Source organism: Telmatherina bonti (assembly GCF_933228915.1).
Source record: "Telmatherina bonti genome assembly, chromosome: 16".
NCBI classification, from domain to species: domain Eukaryota; kingdom Metazoa; phylum Chordata; class Actinopteri; order Atheriniformes; family Telmatherinidae; genus Telmatherina; species Telmatherina bonti.
The window spans coordinates 19,899,365-19,926,190 of record NC_136614.1 but is presented as its reverse complement, the minus strand read 5'-3'; the positions used below and the strand labels follow the sequence as shown (position 1 = coordinate 19,926,190).

At 40.2% G+C, this 26,826-nt stretch overlaps 2 protein-coding genes across 3 annotated transcripts in view; one reads left to right on the top strand and one right to left on the bottom strand.

Annotated features, from left to right (window-relative positions):
* The window catches only part of akap12b (A kinase (PRKA) anchor protein 12b), a gene marked incomplete at its 5' end in the record, with an annotated part of 46,303 nt that extends 27,956 nt beyond the window's left edge, over positions 1-18,347 (top strand). The window contains 3 exons of one of the 2 annotated variants that reach the window (XM_079254962.1): positions 7,095-7,347; positions 10,817-15,037; positions 16,268-18,347. In XM_079254962.1, the coding sequence (XP_079111088.1) occupies positions 7,323-7,347; positions 10,817-15,033 (4,242 nt within the window). In that variant the 3' untranslated portion in view covers positions 15,034-15,037; positions 16,268-18,347. Of the gene's footprint in view, positions 1-7,094; positions 7,348-10,816; positions 15,038-16,267 lie in introns of those variants that run through there. The other variant, XM_079254963.1, reaches the window with a different exon arrangement.
* A 2,129-nt stretch (positions 18,348-20,476) lies between these two features.
* zbtb2b (zinc finger and BTB domain containing 2b) lies at positions 20,477-26,182 on the bottom strand. The gene is made up of 3 exons (XM_079255365.1): positions 26,091-26,182; positions 22,822-23,002; positions 20,477-22,713 (listed from the first exon to the last, which is right to left on the bottom strand). The coding sequence occupies exons 2-3, from the start codon at positions 22,992-22,994 to the stop codon at positions 21,303-21,305; spliced, it is 1,584 nt and encodes a 527-aa protein (XP_079111491.1). The 5' UTR covers positions 22,995-23,002; positions 26,091-26,182; the 3' UTR covers positions 20,477-21,302.
* Between the last annotated feature and the right edge of the window lie 644 nt (positions 26,183-26,826).

The following is a 26,826-nucleotide window of genomic DNA, read 5'->3' as shown; positions in this document are numbered from 1 at the left end:
CATTACAGCTGACAACTATGGGTCAGGTGTTCTTGTTTCTGTACCCTGTTGTCCTGGAAGAAAATATTTTGTCCTTCGTGTGCAAGTGTGTACAGATAATTATTTATGAACTAAAGCTGGGAGACATCACTTGTCTCCCCTCAAAGTTCCTAGAGGATAGTGTTAGGGAGGCAGAAGTCTAGACTGGAATAGTTCTGAGCCCCTAAGGATCCATTATTGTCCAGTCTGTGGATCAGTTATGTTGTCCATGCTTGTGCCAGCTTGTGTTTTTTTTTTTTGCAGTTTATTAGGTAACTTCCATTATGACAGTCTCTGGGGTTGTATTCTTATGAGTTAGTTACCGTAAGAAGGCGTAAACTTTTCAACCTCTAAACCGATGGGGGGTGCTTTTCCTTCCTCCTTCAACAAAACATGCAGCAACCAGTGGATTAAAATGTGTTGTAATTATTGTCCTTTCACATATTTATTAGGGGTGGGAAAATCTGGATTTGTTTGCTTCACAATTTTAAAATCTTTTTTTTTTTTTTTTTGTTAAAAAAAATTGTTGTTTTTTTCCAAATGAATAAAAACAATCCATTATAAAATGTTTGTCTTTTTAATTGTTTTTATTGATCTTTTTACTTGTCTTTTTGGGCATTATAGAAGCAGAATGATGGTCTGGCTACTGTGTTGTTTTTTCCTAATTGAAATCAAGAAAAATGAGTTTTATATATTTCTTTTTGTTTTTAATCTACAAAAATCAGCTAGATTGAAGAATTGTTAGAATCGCAATTTAAATCGAACCGGCACCCAAAAAAATCGGAATCGAATCGAATCAAATCGAATCAGGGACAAAAGCATATTGTCACAGCCCTCTATTTAAATAGATATTGACTGATGTGTTCGGTCCTAAGTCAGTCAGGAAAGAGGGTTCAATTTTATTTATTACATTATTATCAGCATTAGCGAGGATAACATTTGCTACATTTACATGGGGGTTTTCATTTCTGTTTAATTACAAATAAAAGTTCATTCTGCTTATAACTGGTGAAAAAGGATCATGTAAACACTTAATTCCTAATGCAAATTTCTATTTGGAATTAAACTTAATTCCGATGTAAGTGGCTGGTTTTTTCGCATTTTAATTCCGAACTATTTAATTTCTCTGTAATGTAAAAGTTAATTCCGGTAGTTCTGCACATGTTCATTACCTCGTCCTGTCCCGATGACACGCGTTGTTTTGACTCCCGTGTTCGGTGGTTCATCTTTCTTCTCCTTCTCAGTTGCTGCAAAAAGTGAAGTAATATGCTGGTGTTGAGTCAGTGCTTCAATATTATAATACAAATAGCCGCAAAACTGGTACTTATGTAGTTTTTACAAGTTAGGACTGAAAAGACGAAAATCATGGAGCCAACTTTGTTTATTTCCGGTATACGTCATACGTCACGTGCACCCTCTGTCCAATCAGAACCTTCCCAACCCGCCGCTCTAAAGAGGAATTAAGTGAGGACATGTTTTATGTAAACCTCCATTCAGAATTATTGTTTTCATGTAAACTCATAGAAGAACACTTAAACTCCGAAATATTTAATTCCAAATTAATAATTCCAAATAAAAAACATCATCTAACTATAGCCATTGTGGAGTGGGTGTCTTCGCAATCAGGACTCACACAATCACAGTCACAATTAGACTATTTTACGAGTGCAAAGCACATTTATTATTTAATATTTATTAGAGTAACTCCAGCATTCTACCTGCAAATAAACAGTAAACTCGCCCAAAGTCTCATGCTGATCAGAAGACATGATAAAGCTGTTGTGGTTAATGATCCCTCTGTTTTATTAAATAAAAAAGTACAAATGATGATTTTTAGTTCTCATAACTAATAATAGTGTCTGTCACTGAGTGCAGTTGGGCTTGTGGGACGGTGAGAAAGCTCATTGTATTTCAGGAAAAGTGCATGAAGAAAATGTTTTCTTGCTTAAGATACACAAAAGCAAAATGTGTTTTGCTATTAACAGAATTTTTAACCCAGAAAACTGCATATTCAGATTAATTGTGCACAAAATCTAAAATTTATTCTCACATTACTTTTGATGGCAATAAAAAAAAGTTAGAAAGGTTTTTGCAGAATTATTTTGTGTTCAACTACCCAATACTTCAACCATCATATAAAATCACTTCCAAATTTTAAGTTAGCCTTTCTTTGAAAGCCAAACATAACATCCAGAAATATGTTTGGAAAAATGACACCCATTAACCATGACCTTCAAGTATTTTGCATTTTCTTTCGAAGTTTAAATACTTTTCTTTACAAACTCAAAACAAAGCTTTCAATCTGAACTAAGTCATTTAAAAAAATTTTAATTTGGCATTTCATCAGTATGAACTGCTAGCCCTCAGTTCAGGGGTCCTAAAATTACAGTAATAAAATTCCCACCAAGGCTCTCAGACCCCCCCAGGATTGACTCGTCTCCACAGGCACTTCTCTCTCATCTTTCTCGGCATCAGGGAACCTAATCTCCCTCCTCAACTCCTAACATCCCCCCAGGCACATAGAGTACTGAGAGAATGGACCAAGAATGCAGCTGACCCCTCCCTTCTGTCCTTCATGAACAATATGGATACTATAACAATGCAACAAGCATCCATATACCATAAATCATTTTACCTGACAGCTAATGGTGTAATCTTCTTTAACAACATAATAAGAATCTCTCCAAGTTGCCACAAATGCAAAAAGTGTCTTGTTACATGATACTTGGTACTTTAGATCTGGCTTGTTCCACCAACATCGTAGTCCCCTAAACAGTGGAAATGGTTGTGGAAACAAGTAAGATTATGTCGGTTGTTTGGACCCTTTAAAAGAAAATTTTGATTGAAAAATTCAGTCAGTCACTCTTTTCTGAACCACCAAGTCCAATTAAGGCTCTCAGGGAAGCTGGAGCCCATCCCAGGATTCATTGGGCAAGAGGCAGGGTAGACCCTGGACAGGTCTACCCAGCTCAGAGAAACCACCATTTACATTCAAAATTACTCCTAGGGACAATTTATAGTAACCAATTAACCTAACATGCATGTCTTTGGATGGTGGGAGGAAGCTGGAGTACCTGTAGAGAACCCACGCAAACACGGGTAGAACGTGCACACTCCACACAGAAAGGCCACCATGCGAATCTCCCCCCCACCCAAGGCTCGAACCAACAACCTTCTTACTATGAGGTCACAGTGCTAACTACATACTGTTGAAACTCTCAGTTGAGATTACCAGTAAATAACATGTTCAGTTGTACTTAAACACAAACTAATGAATGTTCTCGACCAACACCGAATGTCAAACAGAGATGTGCAAAAAACGGAAGGAAATGTGGACAAGAAGATCATTTTATGAAATGCAGTGTAGCATTGTTTCATTATTTTAGTGCATAGCTGTCAAGTTTCAGTTTGAGTGCACAGTTACAGTTAATGTGGACCAAAAAAAAACGTCTAAAAAGTTGCGTCCCATTGCTTTCTCACCGTTGGCCATTACAAACATCATGTTTGTATATATCAGCTCATTTTCTCCTACAATGCCTCCATAAGCTCCATTTAATACATTCCAGTCTGTGCTGGAAGACAAGATGATGCATAACAACAACTGGATTGCCGAACTGGTGGTGCAGATTTTTCAGGAATACAGATAAACGTGACAAGTATAACAGCTGAGAAACACTGGCAAAGTATTGGCTTGTCGAAACAAATGCTGCCCAAATGAACTTTTAGCCTATTGCGTGCAAGATACGTTGAATATGAAGGAACCAGCAGCGTCTCTTTCAATTCTCCATGCTGTAAACATGATCTTCTATAGTTTCACACCAAAAACAAACAAAACATCTGAAACGTCACTGCCACAGTCCTCATCTCGTCACACATCATGTAATGTGCTTTCTCTAAAAGAAAAATGAGCCAGACAGACTGCAAAGTGCATGAGCGTAACTTGAGGAAATGAGCACAAGGAAGAGGAAATAGTGATGTGAAGAACTTACTGCATTTCCTGCCCGACATTCTTATGCATTCCTGCAGCCCACACACAAGCAGGAGTATGGGTTAAGGCTCATGAGCATAGATGAGACCATGGGGAAAGTAAGGGAGGCGGATTAAAGAGGATTGAAGTAGGGATTCAGCAATAAACAACTGTGTGAAAGTAGAAAAGGAGATTAAAAAACACAGAGAAGAGAGGAAAGCTACTGAATGAAAAGAATCTCTCTGATCTCCAGCAGTTTCACACACCGACTACCCCTTGTTTCCCTTTCCTCCAATTATTTCAACATCATCCTATGCAGCTCTTGGATGAGTAAGAGGCGGCGTCCTCGCTGCTATACAGTGATGTCATTCACTTCTTTTCAGGCCTCAAAAAGCCTCTCCGCCCAGCACCCCACCCCTCCTGCTCAACCACTCAAGACTCCATCTCACACAGTCCTGAACTTTGGCACGTTTTCTGATTTACCAGGATACTGGTAAATCAGAACTGAGATTTCTCTGCAGTTTGATGCAAAACACTGTCTTTAGCGGAGGATTATGTCCATTAAAAAGCTTTTTTTTTTTTTTTTTTAATAAAAGTAACTGATAAATCCCCCAATGACATCGAGTTCTGTACTCATATGTTACTTTCAAAAATATTTAGCCATTACATGTTTCCCAGTGTATCTTGCAGTGGTTTTATTTTCATCATCTTGCTTGTCAAATGAACTTAATGCCAAGTTTAGGCATGTATAGACCTTAAAGACAACTTAGGTGATCAACAGATGATCAAATTACTGATAATGGCTTCGCAAAAGTTAAATGTCTAACAGCATGCTGAACAAATACATTTTCTTCTTTTTTCCTTTTCTCGCATTTAAGATGAAATGAAATAGAGCAGGACTGAACCACAAATGACCAAATGACTTTTAATGATCAAGTCCATGAGAAGACTCAGCTGAAAAACAACTCTGTGAGAATTTAGGGGTTCATTAGATTAGAACTGAAAACAAAGAGGGGAAAGAGCAAAAACTATTCATTTTGGAAGTTTAAAATTTCTCCTGGCTTGCTGTAGGATCTTGGTTTGGAGAAGGATGTGGTCAAACTAGAACCCTCTGATGCCCCCATCTTAGTAAGAACAAAAAATATTGTGTTTACTTTTATCTTTCTGTTTGATGATCTTCTAGTCTCCTCATCATGCAAGTATAATGATATTGGATGAAGGCTCCAGAAAAATACACACAGTAGCAGGATAAAGTCATGAGCTGGATGTTGGCTTTGTTGACAGGCCTTGCAGAGATCTAAGAATAAGCATATACATTCATCACTTTAATTCTATGCAGTTATCTCCATATTGTGTGGTCAACTTAAAAAAAGAAGAAAAAAAAAAGCCATCATGTCTGAAGTCCAGGAATGTGCATGAGTTACTTGAAGGACGTTCAGAGGGAAAAGGAAGAAGTGGGCAGACACAGTGCAGGTTATACTCCAAACTCCCTTTAGCCTGACTCACAGTCCACTCAGCATAATATAATGTCCTTGTGGCCATTATGTAGCACAGTACAAATAGTGAAATACCTTTCCAATGAGTCATAGCAATGACTAAAAGCCTCACTGGTGTTTCAGAATGAAATGCTTGCTGAATGACTGAGATCAAAAGACAAATCTGTCGTAACTCCATAGGTTTTCTCTTGCAGCTTGCTGTTACTTATTAATGCATAGGTGGAATAAAATGATGTTCTTATGATTTTGAACATGTAACTAAGTTACTGAGACCAAAGAGTGGATTAGAAATTCCAGCTATACACAGCATAATTTGAAGGCCTTATGCTTAATGTTATCAACAATAATTTTGTTATCCACTGGAACTTTCTCTCCAATATAATCTCTTATTAGATTTGAAACCGTGTCCCTCAAACCAACACAGACGCACACATCTACACATCTCATTTTTAAGTATTCACAAGGAATCGTACAAAACAGGCAAACACTTTTAATATATAGCACATGATGTACATTTTAAATTAGCAGAGCTTTATCCTCAGTCATCCAACATCAGCGGTCGCTCCATTATCACGGCCAGGCTTGTTTTCAGTTAAATCCCCACTGTGTGAATTCTCATGTTTTAAATCTCAAGCTCACGCACGCTTTTGTTTGAGGGGGGTCTGCTTTCAGACGGCACTTGGTTACTGCTGTTATCACCCATTTGGGAGCCTTCTGGATGGAATTCACACATTCCTGCGGGACAATGCAGAAGTGTGACAGATCTGATTATGCTGGTATTTACCTGAGGAATTATCTGCATTCCTTCTAGTCTCTCTCCCCACAGACAAAAATCGGAATTAAATTTGTCTGCATTGGTGAATTTTAGAGGGGCCTGTTAAAATTCATGGAGGGGGGGCCCCCACATTTCAGGTTTTAAGCACAGTATTCAGACATGAACTGTAGTTAAAGTTGTTGTTGAGACTGTAAACTTCAGTATTCTACTTTATTGCTTTAGAAATAAGTTATTTAATAAGCATCTAACAGAGTTCCTGTCCATGTAAAGCTCCAAAATGACTTCCATCAGCATTCCTGCATGACTGGTGACATGAGCCATGGGCGAGCCTGATTGCTTCTGAAAATAAGGCATGGATGAGAAGGAGGGCTTGTAGGCTTTTGACTGCTTTCCAGTCACATGAAAAATATGTGAAACTAAATTTTCATGACATATGGAGGGTCAAGGAGAGTATAGAGACCCCTCATCAGAAAGAAAACAATGTATTTGAAGTGTTTTTGTTTACGTTTCTGTCTTTGTGGAGTTTGAATGTATTCATTAGTTTCACTGTTATAGCAAAAGTTTCCTTTAAATATCATATGATGCACTTCTGTCATCCAGGGTGGGAGAGGAGGTCTGAGGGAGTGTGAGCAGATAAGGGAGGAAGAGGAGGAGGAGGAGGAGGAGGGGGAGGAGGTGGGGTTGTTCATTCAGAACAGCTGAAGAATAGCAGGGGAAGGCGGGAGAGTGAGGGAGGCAGGGGTGGTCCTAACTTGACATGTGTGTCAGTCTGTTGAAATGTTGTGTGGATTCTTCTTTTTAGTTCATTCTGTTGACTGGCTGGAAGTGAGAAGGAAAGGCACAACTTCTGCCCCCCAGACTGAGTTTAGGTATCAGGACGGAGCCGAGTTAAAGAAGTGTCCCACCAATTTTTTTGTGTTCAGAGACGTAGAAGAAAACAGGTCTGAAACTCTCAGAGGCACAACTTTAACTCTTTTCTTTGAAGTTATCTGAATATTCTCTTTGACCTTTTTTTGGTTTGCTTTGCTTTTGCAACTTCTCGGAAACATTTTTTTGGCTTCTCCCAATGCTTGGGACAATTACTTTAACAGGTAAGAACAGATGTCAAATGAAATCTTAATTTACACCATTTATTGATCTTGTTTACTACAAAAAGATTTCTTCTGTACTTGAAAGCTACTACTTTGTTGTACTTGCATCAGATGATACTCAAACTTAACAATTTATCCATTTTTTTCGACAATTTGTTTTTATTCATTCATTTAGGACAAACTAGGAACCCAGACAAGTGTCTTTTCCTTTTATAAGTGAGTATAGCCAAAGGCATTGTTGTCCTGCGGGTGTGGTTAGTGAGCTTTTGGCTTGTGGATGTCCCAGCACAGATGAGTAATTTCAATTGTGGATGACTTTGCACAGACTACTGTAGTGTCCTGCTGTGTAAATCCTTAACCGCTACGACCAGCTGTATTCTCATAAACATTACTCACATACTTGTTCTCTGGCTAAACCCAACTACTCAGTGCCCTGCACCTAAAGTACACATTCCAAACAACCTGCAAACTTCTGCAAAAGGGAGCTCCATAAAGTTTATTTTTAAGATGCCTTCACTTATCATGTGAGGTATTTCTTTAGATTAGAGTGGGATCCTGACTTCCAGTGGTCTTATTTAGCCACAAAGGATGGAAAGGAGCAAGCTAGGTTTACAGACAGATCACATTCTTCTTTTTAACTTTAAATTAGAGTGATGTTTCAAATGGAGCATGGCAGAAGTGATATATTTATTGGAAAACTGCTTTGGCTTATTCAGCAGATTTAGTTTTAGTTTAATTAAAAAGGAGCAAGCCAAATGTGGCAACAGTAAGTTTTTTGCCATGATGCTGCTGTTGATATGCCCCCTGCAGCCACAGAGACACTTTGACCACACCTTTGAGACAGAGAAGGGGTGCTGTGTCTCGTATCTATCGGGGGTTGGTGATGTTGGGAGTCTCCTTGCCCCGTTTCTAACTGACTTCTTTTGTTTTTAAAGCTTCTGCTCCAGACTATTGTAATTATGAGAAAGATTTGCATACATTTGGCAAAGTTTGCATACAATGTCTAGGAAGAATAGATGCCATTCAGCTTCCCGGTTTCCCTCTCACCCCTCCCTAAACACAAACTCAAAGCTGCAACAGCTTCAACACAGCATCATCTGGGCTCACTGGAGGCTGGAGTAGATTTACAACAATCACTTTTCGGCTGCAGTGCAGATATTTAATATGAGCGTCTTGTCACACCACACGCTCTCACACATACGCAAAGTCTATCACCAGCAGAAAACAATTTCAGCTATGAGTTTGTGTCAGATATGACACCCTTTTAAAGGGAGTCAGCCCCAACCCTTGTCCCTCCTTCCCTCACCCCGTCCCCTCCCCTCCCCGTTACAAGCTTCATGTTGTCTGGGGATGTTAACATTTGTGTGTCTGGAAAACAAAGATCAAAAAGATGGAAGAGATGCCAGCAGTCTGTTAAATCTACATGGTTCCAGTTTTATTGTCCATGTAGGTACACACAGACGTAGCTGGCCCAGTTTACTTACAGTCTGACCCCTCCTGTGCACATACTCACGTCTTTATTCCAAAAAAATCTTTACAATGCCGAGCTTAATTAAAAACAGCTCAGAGAAAATGGTGTGAAAATGTGCACTTAAAAGACTTGGCTGTTTGGACACGGAAAGCACGGTATCTAATTAAATCAACATATTTTTGTTGATTAGCTTAAAGTGATGTTTCTGGTCACCTGGTTTGTCAGCTTAATGAGGGCGTGATTAAACCAACACCTAAAAGACTGCATGTATGAGAGAGAGCCCTCACTCTTGTGACACTGTTGCCATTAAACATTATTAAATCACACAAGTCACCTTTTTTCATTAATTGGTTTTATCAGCTACAAGTTTCAAACTTCTTTCAAGTTGCTGCTCTTCTCCATAATAGCAAGAGTGTCCGGCCTCTTTCCTTTATTTTCAGAAGCCAGAGAAGGCCATTGTGTTTGTATGCATTTGTGCGCCTTGGGAAGGGGGGGGGGGGGGGGGTGTCTCCATCCATCCTGCTGTGGTGGAATTTGGGTCAGGGGGATTTGGACTTATTTTAAGGAGGGATAGTGGGGAGTCCTGTATTGTTTAGTTTGAATACTAAATAGACAGAGAACAGGCGGTTTAACCTAAAAAACAAATAAACATTCTTGAACTCTCTTGGCATTTAAGCTCACTTTATATTTAGATCATCCTGAAAGAAATTCCTGAAAGATGGGGTGAAGAGCATAGCTCACATTCCTCCCCAGTCAAATCTATGCAGAAGATGTGGGTGTGTCCTCGCTAACATCATTACTGTTGGAGGACACTTGGATTAAGTTTAGTATCTAATACTTCAGTTTTTTTACTAAAGCAAATCTTACTCAGTTTCATCTACTGGTCAGCTGTGGAAACAGTTTTTATACTTGTAAGCTAAAACATTCTAGGAATGCCGTGCCACCGAGGGAAGCTTCATGACTATAATTTAGGAAATGGTGTATGGGGAGGGTATGGTTTTCTTTTTTTTTTTCATATATATATATATATGTATATATATATATATGTATATATATATATAAAAACAAAAGATTTAACAAGGATCTATTTAGAGATTTATTTACCAAATGTATCCAGTTTTTAAGATACACATAAATGAAAATAAAGTATTATTGTGTCATTTATCAATATTTTCACAAGCTTTAGCGTTGACTGACAGTAGTTGACACGTTGTTGTTTTAAAGAGAAGATTTGTGTCTTTCTGTGTAATCTTGTAATCTGATATCTATGCATTTAACTTTTTTTGTTTCTTTTTTTGACGAGCCCAGGGGCTTAGATTTAAAGTTTTCCAGACTCTAGTGACATCTGAGTAGGACCTGGCAGGCTGTCTTTTCCCCCACGCCTTCCTCTGCCAAAGCACTGACAGACCTGGCACACAAGCATGCTATATGTGTGGTTTGTGTCTGTTTTCTCAGCTTTTAATCCGTCATTTGTCTCACACACTAACAAGGAATGACTTAAGTGTTTCAGTCTGGTCATAAAAAGTGAAGAAAGACTAACAATGCCAAGGTTTGAACACATCAAACTGTAAGGAAGAGTAAAAAATAAAGTGTTGCACAATATATGACACACATTTGTTTTGTGGTTAGTCTTGTACTTTTCTATTAAATAGCTGTGCCTATTGCAGTCTGGTTTCAAATAGTCAAATGTTGGATAAAATGAAGTAACTCAGCAAAAGCACATCTTCATTTATACCAAAAACAGTTGTTTTTCAGCTGAGGCCATAATTAATATCAAACATTCAGTGATTTGTGTCACCTGCAAATTATTTGATTTCCGCATCATTACTTAAATTTGTTCAGTTTAATGTTACAAATCATAGCTTTATATGAATATCATGGGGATGTCATTAGGGATCTTTTTGCAATGTAACTGGGACTGATGAGAGCAGCAGTGAACTGAATTGAGAAATTTGATCAACATCTTACACAAAGTTCTTTCTTTTCTTGTCTTTTCAGTCGGCCAGCCAGATGGTGTATCTGTGGCTCAGAAGGAGGAGGTTCCTGAGAACACAGACACTATCCCCGACGAAGTGACTCCTCAAGTAAACGGAGAAAAAGTGGATAAAGAGTCCCCTGATGCGAATGATATTTCCTCTGTTGAAGAGAAGGCAACTGATGACAAGTCCGAAGATGCTGGTGATGTCAGCTTCAAAAAGATCTTCACCATTGTGGGCTTGAAATTCACAGTGAAGAAGGACAAAAGTGAAGAAATGGATCCTGTACAGTTGTTGACGGTCAAAGAAGGAGAAGATGTCAGTGAGACTGATGACTCTGTAAAGTATGACGAGGAACACAACTCTAAAGAGAACAGCACAATAGAAGTAAAAGAGGACAAAAAAGAGGCATCTAATGGTGAGGCTGAAGTCATTCAAGATACAGACAAGACTGAAACCACTGAAGCGTCATCTGAAGGTGCTGCTGCTGAAGCTTCTAATGAAACACCAAAAGAGGAAGAACCTGAGAAGGAACCTGAAAAAGAAGCCATCCCGCCACCCAAAGAGACTGGCCTGTCCCCGTTTAGGAAGCTCTTTTTTGTAGGGCTCTTCTCAAACCTGCGAAAGAAAGCCATCGTCAAGAAGACAAAAGAAGAGGAGGAAAAGGAGGCAGCTGCTAAAGAAGAGGCAGCTAAAGCAGAAGAGACGGCTGCTGCTGAAGAGAAAGAGAAAAAAACAGCAGAGAAGGCAACAAAGGAGGAGAAAGATGATGTGGTGCTGGAGACCAAGGAGAATGCTGTGATAGAGGAGGGAACCAAAGGGGAGCAGAAAATCAAGGAGGAGGCAATAGAGAGCGCTGTGGAGGAGAAATCTGAGCGTTCAACCTCTCCAGAAGATAAACCTTGTGCTTCCCTTGAGGCCTCTGTTGATTCTGCTGCTCCTGAAGATGAAACCAAGCAACAATACCAAAAGGCAGACACCAGTGGAGAAGAAGTGACCTCTGACAGTGATCTCCAGTCATCACAAGAGAAGACAAAACAGCATGGAAGTCCCTTGAAAAAGCTTTTCACAGGAGCTGGCCTGAAGAAGCTTTCCACTAAGAGACAGAAGAGCAAGAAGGAGTCTGAGTCAAGGCTGACAGACTCTGGAGAGCAGTCGTCTGAGCGATTCCAGTCCTCCACAGAGTCAGAGGAAGCTCCTAAATCTGACATTGGAACGTCATCTCCAGAAGCGTCAGGGGAACATGTTGCTGCCGAGGTGAGTCAGAATGAGTCCAGCCAAGAAGTTGAAGAAGTGGTGTCTGATAGTGAGAAGAAAAAGGATGGTGTCATTGCATCCTTTAAGAAATTTGTAACACCCAAGAGATATGTTAAAAAATCTGATAGTGAAGACGAAGGGGACAAAACAGCAAAGTCAGCCATATTGTCCTCTTCTGAAAGTGCTCCATTAGCAGAGGCAAGTGCTGACGAAGAGGAGACTAAGGAGGAAAAGCCCTCTGAGGAAGAGCCAAAGACAGAAAACACAGAGAAAATAACCAGTAGCACCGAGGAGACCAAAAAGAAAATGGACTCGTCTGTTTCCTGGGAGGCTCTGATGTGCATGGGTGGACCCAAAAAGAGGACTAGGAGGACCTCTGATTCTGATGAGGAAGAGGAATCACCAGGAGCAGCAGCTGAAGTGGACCAAGAAGACAAAAATGAAGCTGCTGGGGTAACTTCTCAAAATCTTGAGAGTGCAGTGGAAGTCACTCCTGCACCTGCACCTGCAAGTGAACCTGAACCTGAGCCTGTTGCTGTCCCTGCTCCAGCACCTGAACCTGTCCCTGCTGCAGCACCGGAGCCTGTGACTGCCCCTGCCCCTGCTCCCGCCCCTGCACCCGAGCCAGTATCAAAGATTGAATCCCCCTGGAGTACACTTAAACGCTTAGTTATGGTAAAAAACAAGCCCAAAGCTGAGGAAAAGCCAGAGGAAAAGCCTGCTGAACAAGTCCAGGCAGAGCCTGAGCCCCCAAAAGATGAGTCAACATTCTCACTAAGGAAGTTCTTCCCAGGACGCAGGAAGAAGGTGGTTGAAAAACAAGTCTCCATTGATCACGGACCAGCTGAGGAGGACTCTGAAACCCCAGCTGTGGTTCCTCTCTCAGAGTACGAAGAACCAGTTGAACCAGTCCAAGAGACTCCAGCAGAGCAGGTTGCAGTCCCGAGTACAGCAACTGCTGAAGACAGAGCCCCATCGTGGATCCCAGCCATTGTTGAGGATGTAGAGGAAAAAAATGATCAGCTGAGTGATATTCCAGAAGAAATGGACAACTTGGCCACCCCAAAGTCTGTTGAGTCTGGCAGCTCAGACGATGAAAATGAGAGCCCGCCTACACCACCAAAAGACCCAGGCAGCAGAGGGCGCAGGCTGTCCACAGCAGAGGTCAAGCCTGTCACACCAACTCCAGCTGCAGCAACCTCCCCAGTTGCTCAAGAGCCCAGCATAGAAGCTGCACAAGAAGTTATTAGCTCTATTCAGGCCCAAATAAATGAAATTCCATCTCAGTCATGCGCTGCTCTTGAAGATTTAAAAGTGGATGCTGCATCTGCAACAAAGGAACATGAGCCCCCATTAGAAAATGCCAAGACCATTAAAAGCACCATGCTGGAGCCACATCCATCTAATGATGCCATGGCCATCTGCATTGGTCTTAGCACCAAAGAGATTGCCAAAGTTGCCGTAGAGGAGCCTGCTGTGCCCATTGTAGAGGGTACAGTTATGGTCACTCATGCTGTGAGCAAGGAAGTGGCAGTGGAGAAGTCATTGGCTGCAGAAAAAGCAGGGGTCACTGAAGACCCCATTTGCAAAGCTCAAGTACACCGGGTAAAAACCCTTAAATTGGAGCCTGCTGTTAACAAAATAGCGGGTAACGTTATAGATGTCCACGCTGCCAGACAGAAATATGAACCTGAGATTGAGAGGGTTGGGGTTGTCAGCGTTGAGAACTCTGAGGTTATACAGCCTAGGACACTTAAGTCAAACTCACCTAAAACTACAGTGGTCAGTCCCATTGCACCAACTCTTGAACGACCTGTCAGCACCCAGACAGTACAAGTTTCTGAGGTAACTGTAGAGACCAAGGGCATGAGGCAGCATGCTGCATCTAAGCGAAATACCCCTGCAAGAGAGGTGGCTCGTGAGGCATCATCCATCGAACAAAACAACAACGTAGAGGGGACGGTGAGAGCCATTCCTACAGTTGTACCCGATGAAGAAACTGCTGTTGTCATGGAGACAGTAGTACTTGTCGCTCCAGATAAAGGTGACCGTAACCAAAAGGCGAAAACAGGGAAGGTGAAACATGCTGCTGTGTCAGAACCGGCAAAGAAACATAAGAATAAGAAGGATGGCAGTGGTAAAGATGAGAAGGCCAGCAAGAAGAAGGAAAAAGTGAAGGAAGACGCTGAGTCCAGTGAAATTGAGAGTAAGAGTGCTGTCATTGCCCAAGCTGTCATTCAGGATGCTGTGGATAAAGTTTCAGATGATGCGACTAAACAAAAAAAGTCTCCTACAAAATCGTCCGTCATTCCAAAACCAGTGAAGGCAAAAGCAACGAGAGAAGAAGAGATTGAAACTGAAAACGATGAGCTTGTTATTACCGACACCCCTGTCCCTCTTTTCTGCAAAAAACCAGTCAAAAAGTCCCCTCAACTATTCTGTGTTGCCATGGAGGTCGAGTCCATGCCGATAGAAATGATCGACGATGAGGAGGAAGAACAGAAGAAGAGAAACAAGAAACCCCAAAAAGGTTTGATGAAAGCTGAGCAGGTGCACTCAAGTGAAGAAATTGTCTTCGAGGAAGAAGTTGCAGAGATCATGGCGGATGGAAAACAGAGCAACAGAGGAAAAAAAGCTTCACCGTCAAGAGGGAGAAAAATCCCTGAAATCCACCTGCCTGTCCAGGTGGTCCTGAATGCAGCAGATGTGCTGGAGGATCCGCCAGTGAGAGTGGAAACTTTGGCGGGGCATGACAACGGCATTAACAACGGCGCAACAGCTGAAAGTCCTTCTAGACAAAAGAAGCTCTCTGTGCTGTCAGAGGAACCCCACAAGAGCGGGTCAGCAAGAGGTTCTTCACCCAGCCGAGGAGCAGTTCGCAAAGCGGAGAAAAAGCAAACGGCAAAGTGTGCAGAAGTGATGGCGCAAGTGATCGAGGTGATTGAAGAGGCTGTGAAGGAGATTGATTCCACATCAACATGAGCAGGTGAGCCTTCGCCTACAACACTGATACACGGTATTTGTTTTACATTATTTATGCAATTTTTTAAGTCTTTTTTTTTTTTTAAATTCTTGTAGGGTTTTTTTTTTTGGCGGTGGTGGGAGGGGTTACATCAATGGCTCTTACTTTTATTTGAGAGTAAGGGAAGGGATTTGCACACTGACCAGATGAAAAAGCTTTTGTTCAGGCTTTGAGTAACCAGGGGACCTTTGATATCAAAGCAGGAATGCCGCCATTGACCCCGTCTTTGTAGACTGGGGGTCTTAAAGGGAAGCGGTGTATGTGAGGGGCAGATGAACTTGTGCTGAAAGGCTGATTATGATTCATTCACTCCCTCCTCCTATTTTCCTCCATCACAGGCTCACTATGGAGTCAAGAAACCGTGTCAGAGTACACATTTGTAAGATTCTATTACAGAGCTTCAAAGAATAGAATATGCCCCCCTCCCTCCCTCCCCACTCCCCTCGGTTTTTACTGAACTCTACAGACTTCAGAATAATGTAGTGTAGGTTATGGTGAGTTTTAATGTACAGTGATGGTTAATTATAAACCAATATAAGCAATGAAACCATGAATGTGTACATTTATATGCAGATATGTCCATTATTTTGCATATAATTTTTTTTGCTCTTTAATTAAGTTCATTTGGATGCAAAAATGTATTCAGTTGATAAGAAATAGGGTAAAATTAACCAGTGGTGATGGCTGATATTTATCTAGTCCTGGTTGTTTCCTAAAACTGGAAAGATTTACTCCCATTTTATTTAGTTGAGGACACATAAAATAATTGTTTAATTATGTGAGCAATGAAACCTCTCTGAGTTCAGCGCGGGTTAATGGGTTCAAAAGTATCTTAAAATAGTTATTTTGAACACAAAGGATCCTTTTATTTGAAGGAAATAATAAAGTTTTCTTTTAATCCTTGTGCATGAAAGAAATAAAGCTTAATACAAATTTAATCATTTTTCTTGAATGGAAAACAAAAACCAGAGTTATTGGCTATCTGCTATTAGCAAATTACAATTGTTGCATCACTGCTCATATCTTTAAATAGACATGCAGAAGTAATAGTCATCATTCACATAAAATGAACAATAATAACTTGATATATTGTTTTACTTGCATTGCTGATTATATCCAAATAGCAGCAGTGATTATCAGGTCAAATGTGACATTTTCTGTGTCCTAAAATCTGCTTTTGTTTCTTTGCCACAGCTTAGGATACAAGACCCATGCCTGGAGGACACAATACCTTGACCAGGAAGAGACTGATTAGAGGGAGAGAGAGGGAGAGATGCTCGGTGGTAACACTGTGTCTGGGCTTCATCCATCCCACCCAGAAAGACTTAATGACTGAGCAACAGCTCTGCCATTCTCTCCAGCTCCCCACCCACCTGTCCACTACCCCCCTCCAGCAGCCCTGTCACAACGTGACAACCCACTGTCATACACTCACTCACTCTCATGCATGTCCTGCGCCTCAGAAGCTTCCCGTCTGGCTTGTAATCACGCCATTCTGCATTCAACGTCTTAGTGGCTTACCACTGCCTTGTGGCATCACATGACAGTCTGCAACCCTGAGAGTGGACGTACGTGTGTGTGTGTATGCCAGAGTGTGTGATTTCATGTGTATAGTGGCAAGAGTGACATGGCATCACAAAGTGAAGAGATGGAGGATTATTAGCTTGTATATTGTATTTATATCTTGAGTATTCATTAATTCAGTCACTCATTCCCCCCTAAGTATATAATTTTCTTTTTTTCTTTTTAGCCTTTTTATCATTTTAAGGTCACTGGTGCCTGTTTTCTATTTTCACACTATGCTGTGATGCATCTTAGTATTTTTCAGCATCTAGAATTAGAGTCAAAATCAAAACTGATGCCGGGTTGCATAAAAGTGTGTGTCACATCATTATCTGAAATATTAGATTGATTCAGTGATTTATAGCAAATGCAACTAAGCTGGGGTACAAGCTTGAAAAAAAAAAAAAAACTAGAGGACAGAGTGGGATGATATGAAATGCACCAACATTTTCTAAGCCACAGCCTTTTGTCACATTGTATACTTCACTTTGCCGCCCAGCAAACTACTTGGTAGATTTGTGTAGATAGGACAAACAATCACTGCCTGCTTGACTGTGAAAATACATTGTTACACATTGTTTTGTTATAATAAAAAGCTACAACATAACCCTAAGTTGACAACATGACAGACTGTTTGGTAAATGCTGTATAATAGAGAATTATAGATGCCAACTTGAAAGAAAAACCACACATAGCATCTCATCTCTTGTTTACAGTGTGTAATGGTTGTTTTCTAAGTAAAATGCGTCATAATGATATGAAGCAGTTTGAGGCTTTACTTTATTTACATTCACTGATTTTAAAAGAAAAATGTTTGAACACCCTCTGCAGCAGACAAAAAAACATTGCACCTTTTAGTCTTCAGTCTGTTTATAAAGACTTTTAACAAAGTTGATAAAGCATGAAAAGGCCGTTGTTTAGTCTTAAACTTGATCTGCACCATGTTGTGAGTTTTACCTTACCGCAAAAAGTTAATTGCAACTGGCACCAGGGAGGATGCATACCAAGTGGTGGAGAATTTAACCAGGCACAAACTTCGGGGCACCAGAAATATAATCAAAAGCTCATTTTGCTCTTAATTTAAAAAACCAAATTAAGTTAGGATTAATCAGGGAGCCATGGTCTTTCCATTTATCGCAAGACATCAGTTGCATCAAATTAGATTCACAAAGCATCCGTACATCTACTTGGATTCAGGCATCACATCTTACTTGTAAGGTCAAGGCTTATTTTGCAAATTTATTTGCATGTGACTAGTTACCACTGGTATTTGTTTGTTTCCTCAACCTGGAAAAAAAATTATTTCAATCATGTGAATTTCTTGAAAATAGCCTGTAAGTGCTTTTGCAATTCATTAAATTTATTCTAGTGGCTGATACCAGTAGCTCTCACATTTCACTCAGCTTCCCAGCCAAACGACTCAAGAATCTGGATGTTTACACCTGAATTTAAGTGACCGCTCCACTTCACTGTAACCAGAGCCTGTGAGACAACCATGTTTTCTTTATATAAACAAAGAGATTAGAGTGAAACCAAGAGTTGCTTTTATTGCTAATTATAATGTTAGGGGCACACACCCACCTTCATTCCTCCCTGCTTTTTGTAACACACGTAACTGTGAACCTGTTAACATTTGTACAGATTGTATACCTTCTGTATGTACCTAGATCAAACAGTTGTAATATTAACTATTAACCTGCAACCACTTAGCTTAACCTACATGTAGCATGGTCTTATGTTTTTTAATAGGCCCCGAGCTGTTAATAGAAGATTCAGAAATGTGTCTATATTTCATTCAATAAAGATACAAAAAAATGGCGTCGTGTTTTTTTTTTTTTTTTTAATTAAAATCTTATCTAAGTACTACAAACAGTACAACCCCAGTAGAGGATAAATAAGTGGATGCTTAAGGGAAAACATGACAGAAGTTATGGTGATGTACCATCATTAAAGTCTGTTTATAACAAATAAGAATTTTCACCCATTTAAGAAAGAGATGAAATGATCAAATCTTTTTGTAAAAACAGGTTTTTATTTTTTACTGCCCCAAAAAAATGTTTATACAGAAACAAAAAAATATACTCACATTCCTGAGATCACACATCAGTCACAGTAGATGTCAGATGGACATTGGACAAACAGGGTAACATGGTGTACACTCAAGTTTCATGTTATGGGGGGGGGGGGGGGGGGGGGGACTTTACTAGTCCTTCGGTGATTATGTTTTGGAAACCAACAGTGGAAAATGTCAACGTTCTCAAATTCCTGAGATATTTGGCCGTTCATTAAACACAAAAAGCCATTAAGTTCCAAGATGAGCATGAAGAATAATGTCAGTTTAATCTGTGGAGGGATTTTCATATATTTGTGCAGATTTCTTTAAAACCAGTTAAGCTCAGAGAAATCAGTCGGTAGGCAGGACTTTGCTCCAGGGAAGAACTTACTAACACTAAACTATTGCAACTGCATATATTTACAGGTGTCTGTTTTCATTTTATATAATGTTGTTCACATAATTGGTAACAGTCACTGTTCAATTCAGCAGCTTTCAGCTTCATTTGATCTGAGCAGACAACAGGGAAACAGCTCCATCTAGCATGATATATGACTAACTGCATCAGAGATAAAACTCACATGCGACTTGCAGTCCTAAACCAATTTTAAATCAAACCCACACAGCAAGATTTAGTTTTCTGGGATCTTGCATTAAAGATAAAAAAAAATGGTGTAAAACAGCAGGGCAAAAGAAAAAAAAGGGAAAGTTCAGAGTCAATTTGTTTTTTTCTTATTCAGTAAAAAAAAAAAAAAATTGTAGAAGCTAATCATTGAAAATAATTTCCATCTTGAAGGAACAATCTTTTCCCAACACAATCCCCCTGCAGTTACTTCACCTCAACATGAAAAATTTCAGAAATAAAGGGCAAATACAGCAGATATTTGCTGGTGTGGTGCCATTATTACCATTAAAATGCTTCAGAATAACAAATCATTTTAAGCGGTAAACAGTTTCTGAGTTCACATTTATTTAATGTGTAATTTAAGATGTTTCACGACTTCCACTCATCAGTAGTACAAACAGCAGAAAGTATTCGGTTAGCGCAAATAACTGATTTAGGATAAAACAAAAAAGCACCTAATATGTCCCTATAAAAACCAACATTTCTTCCTGCTATTTTAGTCAACTGTTAGCATACACATCCTCCACAGTGACAGGCAAAGTAGTCAGATTATGACAATGTATTTTGTTTTGTTTTTTTCAAATAAAAAGAAACCTTTTGGATGTATTACTTGTTCTTTCTATGCTATTAGTGGAGCGTAAGAGTATACCACTGTACTAAGATCCCTAAAATACAGATTAAGTTTCCCTTTGCACAAAATGAATATGAAGTTTAGTAGACGGCACAAATTTGGTGAAACTTAATGCAACAAACTTTTCAAACTTATTCTGTTACTTGATTAAATTCAACATATGTTATTTTTTTCCATTCCTAAACCCTAAAAAGTGATCTAAACCAAATGAATGCCTATTTGAAAGCTATCAATCTATTAATATATGTACGTCTTTGAAATATGTCTTTTTTTTTTTATTAATATAGCACTGTTTATAAGAATAGAAAAGCATTTAATGAACTTTAAGAGATTTCAGGAGTAAAAATAATCAAATTCTAAATAAAAAAAAGGACATGATTTACCATCTTCAACAGGACAGCCTCTTATTGAGCAATGTGCATCTTGAGGGACCATGTGTCTTCTTTTAAGAAATCAAGGACATTTATAATACATAACATGCAAAACAAGCAAAAAATGAGGAAAACAAAGGTGAATCAAAGTGGCACAGCTGAAGAAAAAAAAGCACTTTTTTTCCTTATCACCAACTGAGTGGCCAGACACTTGTCATGTGGAGAAACTGCGCTGTGACATGGTGAGACAGGAAGGAGACAGGAACCATAATCACGCTTAGCACTCTGCACAACGTAGATTAAAATAACCACACTTCTGCTCAGAAAACTGCAGTTACTGGACATGAAACCTCATGCCAAGGTTTTTGTTCTGCTGAGCCAAAACCACAACAAAAACACAAATGGAAGACATTTGTACTTTGATGCATATTGAGAATCCACTCAGATTGTCTCAGGTTTGTGTGCTTTTTAGCTGCAAATGGATTTATACACCTGATCTGGACAATCAGCTTCTCATTTATCCCCCTGTTAAAACAAATGTATTCTGCAGATCTAGAGGGACTTAGTTCTATGCAACTTTTGCCTCCAAAGACCTTCAGACAACCCAACTTACAGCATACTGCCTCTTCCGGAAACACCCCAGCTTCCTCTTCCTTTACTAACTTTGCACAACTTCACCACAATGATAAATCTTAGAGGTCTGGTACAGTCTAACATGTCAAGAGTATAATCCCAATCAGAACAAATAGTGTAATATCAATTAAACTTTTACTTCAATGTTATTTGATGTGAAGGTCCTTTGTAAATCAATATAGTCTACAAATTTCATCACTTCCATGGCCAAAATATTCAGAGGACTGTATGATAAAACATGTAAAAAGTAGACTGAAAATCTTTAACAAACATACCCTGACTAATTTAATCTTTAGCTTACCTATTAACCATAATTTATATAACACAGTAAAAGGGATGAAACAGTTTTGGCACTATTCTACGAGGATTTCCTCAGTCTTTATCGGTTCTACTGGGGTGCCGGAGTTGGACACATCAGAACCTTCATCTTTGGAAAATTCTTCCCTCTGGAGAAGCATGCCTGCTCCAGTGTTTCCCTGCAGCCCCACTAATCCTCCTTGAGAGAAGCACAGGTGTTTGATCACCTCGTTGGGGCTGGAGAAGGTGGTGGCACAAATGTTACACTTGTAAGGCTTTGAAGAGCCCAAGAACATTGACTCCATCTGGCTGCTGTCGTCTCCTGCAGCGCACAGCTCCATACTCTGCCGGTCCACCATGGTGTAGGAGTCAGACCCCTGGTTCAGGCACACATGACGCGCAGCCTGGTTGGCGCGACAAAAACTCTTCCCACAAGCGCTGCACTTGAAGGGTTTCCCTGTGTGGATGTACATGTGTTCACGCCAGTGGCTCTTCTGGATGAACTTGCGCCCACATGTGGAGCACTCATACTTCCTCCGCTTCACCTCACGATCCAAGTCAGCATTCTCAAGGTTGTCGATGTCTGCAATATCGGAAGGCGGAGGTGTGTCTGCCTGAGAATTTAAGCCTCCCACACCCCAGGTGGAAGTAGACACCTCTGCTTGGGGAGAGTCTGAGTTGGTGCCTGAAGCAGGAGTTTGCTCGCTGTCACTGATGATCTCCACCGCTGTAGCTGCAACAGAAGCACCCGACCCATTTTTGTTTCCCTTAGAAACCCCCTCCACTGACATACTGTTTTCTCCAATCGTAACGGGCGAGAGTGTCTTGTTGGGCTCAGCAGGAAGTTGCTGAAGAGCCTGGGTGTGCTGTAGGAGGTGCTCTCTCAGCAAACTTCTCTGGGCAAATCTGTTCCTGCAGAGATGACACGAGTAATGCTTCCGAAAGGAGGAATTCCTCTTCATTATGCTGGGCTTTACATGAAGGATGGCACTGGCTGAGGAAGCATCTGCACCCACTGAGTCTAGTGCCCCATCTTCAACTAAAGGCTTAGTGCCACTGGTTGAGGCCTCTGCATCAGGAGGTGAGGACGTTGATTTGGGTGGTAAGGAATTTGCAAATGAAGTTGCAGCTGGTGTGGACGGAAACTTTCCCTCTGAATTGACCTGCTCTATGTCGAACGGTGATGAGAGCTGTCGGCGAGTCGGTACTCTGGTTGACAGTGCCACCTGTTGGTCAGAAATCTGGATGCCGTAGAGAGAGGTGGAGAGGTTGATGCTCTGCTCAGGGTGAGAATATACCGACTGGCTGGCCTCCTGCAAGAGTGGGTAGGCATGCAGGAATCTGACCCCCTGCTCCAGTCGGGCGGGGTCAATCAGCTGGGGCGCAAGCTTGCCTGTGTACATCAGATTGAGGAGGTAGCTGAAGATGTCTGGCTGTATGTCAGCAGCCTTCAGACGCACACAGTCTCTGAAACACAAACATCACAGTTAATTAGTTAACATATGTGAAAAACCTAAAAGTGTTTAACTTAATATTTAGCCTGAGACACTAGTATTAAAACATTCCCCTTCATACCTGTCCTGATGAATAAAGAGCATTCTGAAGTAGTTGGAAAAAGCAGCAAGCACAGCTTTGTGGGCTTTGAAGAAGACATCTCCTATAGCCACGGTACAGTCACACAGGAAGCCAAACTCCCTCTGAGCGTTAAGCTGCTGCAGCAGGATAAGACCATGGTTGGCCAACTCCATTCTTCAACCTGCACAAAGACACACAAACATACGCACACACAGGCAGCAGTGAGTTTCCTGTTTGGAAGCAAAGCTAAGTTTATTGTGACCACAAAGAGTCAAGACTGTCAGTGATGATCCAACGACCTTCCAAAAGCTAACTTGGCACAAGAAAAAATGTCACTTTGAGACACACAGAAGACATTTAGTCAACCAGTAATAGCACAGAAATGTAAGCTGAATAACTGTCTCACTTAAAAAAAAAACACCTTAACTGGTTCATTGTGATAGGAATTCATATCCCTTCTCCCAGTATACCAGACATGGAAATTATACTCCAATTACTTTAAACCTTATGGTTCCAGATTATTAGAAATCAATTATAACTTGAGTGACACAATTGCTTTAGTAGCCTTTTAAAGCCTGTATTTTACCAATTCCTAATATGACCAAGACAATTTTGACCTTTGATAATTTCAATAATAGAGTCCAAGGATATTATTGTCTCGTATAGAGCTTGATTTCAAATCTGAGGGACACACTACTTCCATGATGAGGGCCAAGTATCAGACTAAATCTTAAGAGACATTTCAGAGGCGTGCACATTCTGCTGACCAATGTGATGAGCTTTGTTGACCTTAAAGGTCACTGAAGGACTAAGAGGGCTCCAGGCCATCACATGATCAGGGTTATGGGTGTCGACACACATTCCAAAGCAGAGCCTACAGCCCAACAGCCTATGAGAAGGTCGACTCCCTGAGAAAGCTGACTGAACACTTTCTGTATGCCATTCAAGCAAAGAAATGTGAATACAGATTATAGCAGATACTTGGTTGGCTTTCATTCTCTCAAAAATAAAAAATTGTGCAGATTGGCATATGGTCGCACACAAACACACAAGAAATGCTCCACATTGGTTTTACTTCGGCAGTCAGAGTATGAAGCTACTGAACTGTCTTGAGCCAGGAACTTGCTGGGATTCTGCAACAATGGGCATTAAAGATGCCAAAGACTCATAATGTTATGGTCATTAATAACATCAGTGTAAACTCTGCAGCAATAATGAAATATATTTTTGTTAAAACAAACACAACAGCCCGCAATAAACAGAATCTTAATGATGGATAAACTGCTCAGGTTTGTTGTTGATGTTATGGAAAGGTGCGCCGTGTGATTTAACCACACCAATAAGAGTTTTGCAATGGCACTGAGGAAAAAAGAGGGAACACTGCAACTTTGTGGTTTTAAGGTAGGATTATTAAGGTGGAAAGCCTAATATGTGTCTTTTCTGATATGCATTCTCCTTGCAGCATGCCAGGACATCAAACAGTCAATATATGCTTTCATTAAATGTTGCTTGGCTCTTTCTCTCTTCATTACAACTCATTAGCTATTCCTTCAATAGAGGAAAGCGAAAGCTGTTTAAATATTTAGAGGCTGTATAGATTTTTTTATGTACTGTTGTTCATTTTACTTTAATAAGGAATCTATGATGTGCCAAACAAAACTGAGATGTCATTTTGTTATCTATTTAACAAAAATGTTGCCAAACAAAACTGAGATGTCATTTTGTTATCTATTTAACAAAAATGTTAAATAGATGATAAACAACCAGGAGCTGTTTGGGAAAAGACCATGATTAACTGATTTCATCAGTGTGAACATCAAATAGGACATTTTTTTCTGTCTAGTGGTCTGGAGCGTTTAATATTAAAAAAAATGCCAGGGAGGAAAGACATCATTAGCAATATTCTCTGAGAAACAACAGGTTGTAAGTTCAATTTCAAATCCATCACTGAACAGTGGAATTTTTTTTTTACAAGATTATATTCAGGCCTCTGTCGGCAATTTAAATGGCAATGTTCATGACTAAACATTTAAGCAGAATGAACAAGCATGACTTTCTTTGAAAGGATGTAAAGAGAATTATTTTTCTCTCTAAAAACAACATGGCCACACAGCTGCATGAACAATATCCCTTGAACAGAAAAGACTAATGCATAGCGCAAACTATGATGAAACCAAACAGATCATCACAAACTCTTCCAATCAACTGAGGCACAGTGGTGGAAGTGTGATCATTTAGGCTTAACCAATGCCAGTAAACCTCAAAGAACTGAAGCAAAGCTGTAAAAAGGACTAGGTCAAACTTCCACAGTGAAACGAGTAAAGACCATTTGAAAACGGGCAAATGTTCCTTCATTTGTTTGTCTTCATTTCCAGTAAATGATTGTTATTCCTGTTTTACTAAATTTCCCAACCGTGACTTTAATAACACAAACAAAACTTGTAAAATATGTAAGTGTGACTTGATATTATCGTTCTTTCCATAGTATAACTAAATAATCTAATTGCTTACACTCTTAATAACAATTTCCAGCAGATTATTAGGAATATAAACCACAAAGACTTTAATCTGTTATAGTTCAATGCTCCAAGGCAGGCTTGTTGCTTAGTTGTCTTTTAAATGAGTTTACCTCCTGGTCAGCCAGTTTTCTCATCAAGAATTGGTTATGAACTGATAGTCCACATTTAGCAAATCTAATCTCAATCTGCCAAACTGAAACCGTACAGTTTTATTAATTTACCAAAGTATCACCCAGTACTAACTTGTTTGCAACCAAATAGCACCGCCCCTGCTGTGATGTAGACACGTGGAACAGTCGCTTCCGTAGTGTAAATTTCGGTTGCTCCGTCAAATACACCGTCAAACTGCCAGTGAGGGACGTGTGTGAAGGATGTAAACATGCCTCGGGATTTAAAAGAAAAACACCCCAATATCATAATAACAAAATAATAACTGTAAAGCACATGGAGATTCAAAACGGAGCCTAAAAAACGAGCGCGCGCGGACTGACTCCTGCCCTTGCCTCGGGTCTCTGTCGGTTGCTAGCGCAAGAAAACGGACATGCATTCAGGCACGCGGAAGCGCGCGCGCTGCGCACACACAAACGGGAAACAGACAGCGAGAGAGACGCAAGGGGGATGGGGTTGGTCACGAACGCGTTTCTTTTAACTTCCCCGTGACAATTACAGTTGACCGAAGCGCACAGAAAAGCTCAATAATGTTACAAAGCTAGCAGGCAAATAGGAGAGTGCGTAGTCAAGCAACCATACCCGGACTCTGCTGAAATTACTGGAGTTTGCCGTGTCGCCGTTGTTTATTTGTTACCGGAGACTCGTCCGTCCTCTGCGCTCGCAAAAGCTTCAACTGTGTTCCTCGTAAACGCAGCATTCGTTGGCGGCGGAGAGGGTCGTCCGTCGGTGTTTTCCGGTTAGGGGTTTTACGTTACAATCACATGACTGTGGGTAAAAGCCAGCCTAAAAGCAGCCGTTGTAGAAAAAACAATCCGTTGAGGAAGAGGCGGTTGAGTTAACGTTAATTTCCCGCACTGAGTAACCGCCGTAAGATCAACCAGTTGGTCTTTTTTTCCCCCTTTCTTTCTGTTTTTTGGACAGCCAGCTGTCTTCACACCCGGATCGTAGTTAATCATTGTGTCTCTGCCGTTAACGCCTCTCTAAAAGCTGAGAGCTGTAGCGTTGCCTCCCTGAGACTAATGTGAAATATCGCCCCTTAATTATCTGCATTTTAAATAAATGCTGATTTTATGTTTGCAACAGGTTAAAGGGGACGTATGCACACTTTTTTCTTTTTTAGCCTATTTCCTTTGTTCAACCATGTGCTGCCTACATTGTTTCCTGCTATTATAATTTTAACAGTGTTAAGAAATAATGCAGAAATTACCTTTATAAACACAAATAGATTGAAACAAAGATAGGCCTACAAGACTATTCACCCTAAACAATAATTATTTTATAAGCCTACATATATATATATATATATATATATATA

Coding starts and splice junctions, on each gene's coding strand:
- zbtb2b (XM_079255365.1), bottom strand. CDS start 22,994: ATGGAGTTGGCCAACCATGGTCTTATCCTGCTGCAGCAGCTTAACGCT. Junction 22,714..22,821: donor CTCTTTATTCATCAGGACAG/GTATGAAGGGGA, acceptor TTTGTGTTTCAG/AGACTGTGTGCGTCTGAAGG.